Source organism: Lepidothrix coronata, unplaced genomic scaffold, assembly GCF_001604755.1.
Source record: "Lepidothrix coronata isolate B3197 unplaced genomic scaffold, Lepidothrix_coronata-1.0 Scaffold1899, whole genome shotgun sequence".
Lineage (NCBI taxonomy): Eukaryota > Metazoa > Chordata > Aves > Passeriformes > Pipridae > Lepidothrix > Lepidothrix coronata.
Window position 1 is genome coordinate 25 of NW_016692079.1, and position 3,237 is coordinate 3,261.

At 45.7% G+C, this 3,237-nt stretch overlaps 1 protein-coding gene across 1 annotated transcript; it reads right to left on the reverse strand.

Moving 5' to 3' along the window:
• Window positions 1-688: 688 nt before the first annotated feature.
• On the reverse strand, window positions 689-2,808 carry LOC108491846 (alpha-2-antiplasmin-like; the record flags this gene model as incomplete). The annotated part of the gene is made up of 2 exons (XM_017803649.1): window positions 689-1,757; window positions 2,544-2,808. Coding segments are annotated over 2 exons (591 nt in total), but the record flags the coding sequence as incomplete, so codon positions are not given.
• Window positions 2,809-3,237: the final 429 nt, after the last annotated feature.

A 3,237-nucleotide genomic window follows, 5' to 3' on the forward strand; every position in this document is an offset into this window, starting at 1 on the left:
TAGTGCACCACTGCCTTGGAACAAAGTCTCATTTCAGGGTTTGTGATGGGCTGTTCCCATCTCAGACAAAAGTGAAGCTGTAACAGGATGCTGTCTTTTGCCAAAATAGGGCAAAAGCAGTGACATTCAGCTACAGGTGTCAAAATCTGCTCTGCTTTCCTTGGAAGCTGTCCCAGCCATCTACAGCACTGTGGAGTCAGGAGTATCCCAATAAAGGACAACTTGCAATTAACAGATGCTGGTCAGCACCTTTGACCCTCTGAGCAGATCCCAGCAATTGTCAGGTTTTACCCAAGAGAAAGGTTAAGGGCTGTCACATTCCTACTTATCCCTGCATTGCTGCTCACAGGCAAAATACCCTCCTGACCCTGTGCCACTGAGCTCGTGCCCTAGTTCAGGGAATTCTGCCATCTTACACAGCCAGCTCTGACCCAGAGAGCATCCTGTGCACACCTGGCAGGTGAGATGCCCAAAACTTGTTGGACTGAGTCCTTGGAGAGCCTTTACAGATTTGCCATTTCACCTCACAGCCCCTGTTGTCCCTGTGATGAGGTGTAACAAAAAGCAGATCCTTTGCCAGAGCCTCTCCTATCTTTCCTTCTCTAGTGCCCAGACGTTTTTTTCCCCCCCAAACTTTGCAATTATTCAACTTTTGTTGTGTCCTTCAATGCAACACCTTCAGCAAATATATTCTGCTTTATTCTTTATTATTCTGCCAACATAAAAATTACTAAAAAACACTTTATAAAATATGTCTTGAAAAATCTAGCATTACCCAACCTCTAGAGTTTCCCGGAAAAGGGCTGCAGATAAGGATCCAAAGTGGTTTGCCACTGCAGAGCCTCCTACATCAAATCCAAATTGCCAAGGAGTGGGAAAAGGGAATCTTTTAAAAGAGCCTGTGCCTGGAAGTGGCTGTGACTCATCCTAGAGAAGACAACTGGTTACTAGTCCAGTTGCTCTAGAGGTCATTTTCTAGGTGGGCACAGATGGTTTTCAGAGGAACATTGAGGGAGACATGTTCCCAGGAACTGCGGAAGGAAGAGCCATATTAATATATCTCTGGCTGTTGTCCAAGCTGCCAGATGCTAATGATGATTCCAGGCTATGGGGGACTCTAATAAGATCTTAATAAAGACTCTAATAACAGTCTGGGGACAAGAAAGTCTCCCTTCCATGACTGAGAGCCCTGGAAGGGAAATCCAGGCAAAGCAAGCTTTTCAGGTTCAACAGAGGGGAACCTCAGCCTGGAGAAGCTTGTCAGGGCTAGAATGGGCTATCCCAGGACTGGTCTCTAGGGATCTGTAAAGGAAAATAGTAAGGAATTGCCTCCCGTGGCCTCAGAGGGAGGTCTCTGAGGGCAGAAGGCCTCTCTCAGCTGGTCCAGAGGGTCAGGTTGCAGTCCCAGAACACTTAGATTCTACTCCTCTCTTATTTGGGCACGTGGTACTTATTGGCATCTGTGGCTTCACGTGAGTCCTGTGGCTCTTGGATCTGGGGAGCAGCACTGGGGTTGGGGTTCTGGACACTGCCTATGAAAAGCGGGATGCCCGTTTCATCCTCAAAGATAATGAAGACAAAGGGCCGGTCGAGGCTGAAGACAGAGACCGAGCGGGACAGCATGACGCTGGTTGCAGCAGATGCTTCCACCCCATCCTCTTTAAGCTCCATGGTGGACTGGTGCTGCACACTGGACACAAAGAGAGGCTCATCTGTGATCTTCTGCAGATTTGGGCTTGTGAACAGCTCCTGGAGGCCTACAGAGAAAGAAGACGAAGTTAACCTTCCCCAGCTGGTGCCACCAGCTCTGATTTTTCTCAAAGCTGTCTGAAGAAAGCAATTCCCTGCTCTGTTGCTACATGTGTTGCCCACCATGAAGGCCTGGAGAACTGACAGGCAGGAGAAACAAAAACTGCAGTCTAGGCAGGTTCCCCAGTCTCTTCCTGTATGAAGAGCTGAGGGTGCCAAAACCAGAACAGGTTTCACAAGCTTTGTCCACCTCGTTTAGAATAGTAGTGTAAAACTTAAAGTCATCCTTAAAAAGCAGCAGCAAGTCTGAAGGCTCTTTCTTGCTAGGCTGGAAACACTTTTACAGAGATTATTTTTTTAAGCAAATCTGCAAAACAAAATGAACTCTTAAATTATTCTCATCTGGAAAGGCAGTGCCTGGTGTTTTATTTCAGTGCCAAGTTTTGTGATCTGAATTTTCTCTGTTGGCAATTTCCATGTCCTGGACAGTGCATTAAATGACAAAGTAAGAGATAAAGATTGATGCACAGGAGGAAGTTGGTCTTGGCTACAAGGAGGGGAATGGAGAAACTGTGAACGCTTTCTTCTCTGTAGTATCATCTTGTTGGAGCAAAACATTTGGTGCTAGGCAAGCAAAGAGTAAGGAGGAGGAGAGGAAGAAGGGATGGGAGAGTTTGGAGTTCTGGAGCAAGCTGTGAGGCACAGCTTTAGAAACAAGGGTGGCAGTTTTAAGTGTCAGTGAACAGATGCCATAGATTGAACAGCTTGGCTTGTTCTGTGCAAAGAGGCCTTACCCATTTGACTGAGAACCTTGTTGAGTTCCAGCTGGTAGTCCAATTTTATTTTTGGGATCTTCACTGTGGTGGGCACCTCTCTGGGGAAAAGCCTGCATAGTTGTTTGTAAGGGAAGTTCTCCAGCACATGAGAGGGATTCCGAGTATACTGGTTTGGTACAATGACCACAAAACTCACATTACTCTTAAAGGGAAACTTGGCCACCTGGAAATAAAACCAACCAGAAGAATTTATGGAAAAGGAAGGAAAATCCAGAAAGTGGTGCTTTTAATTCAGTCTTTTTCCAGCTGGTCTACAGAGCCAGTCTTGCCATTGGATGAAGACTGTGGTGAGAAGGAGGGATCTGATTTCTCCAGAAGAGAAAATTCGTTGGAATAACACCATTAGATTTTAGTATCAGCCACTGAGTGGTAAAGATTGAGCACATGGCAGAGTGGAAGCCCATGGGCACAAACACTGTACCCACTCTGGCTGTATTCTGAAGCGCTCCAACAGTACATTGTCCCAGAGAATTCCTTTCCATGTTTCCTCATTTATCTTTAACTCAGGGGTTTAAAACTATTAATTCCCACTTAGTGGGAATATCTCTTTGTGTTTTTTTCCCAGAGACTGAGAGTGAAGATCCAACATTCTTACTAGAAGCAAGGATGAGGGATGATTATTAAATTTTTGAGTGCTATGCCTGTTAAAAAA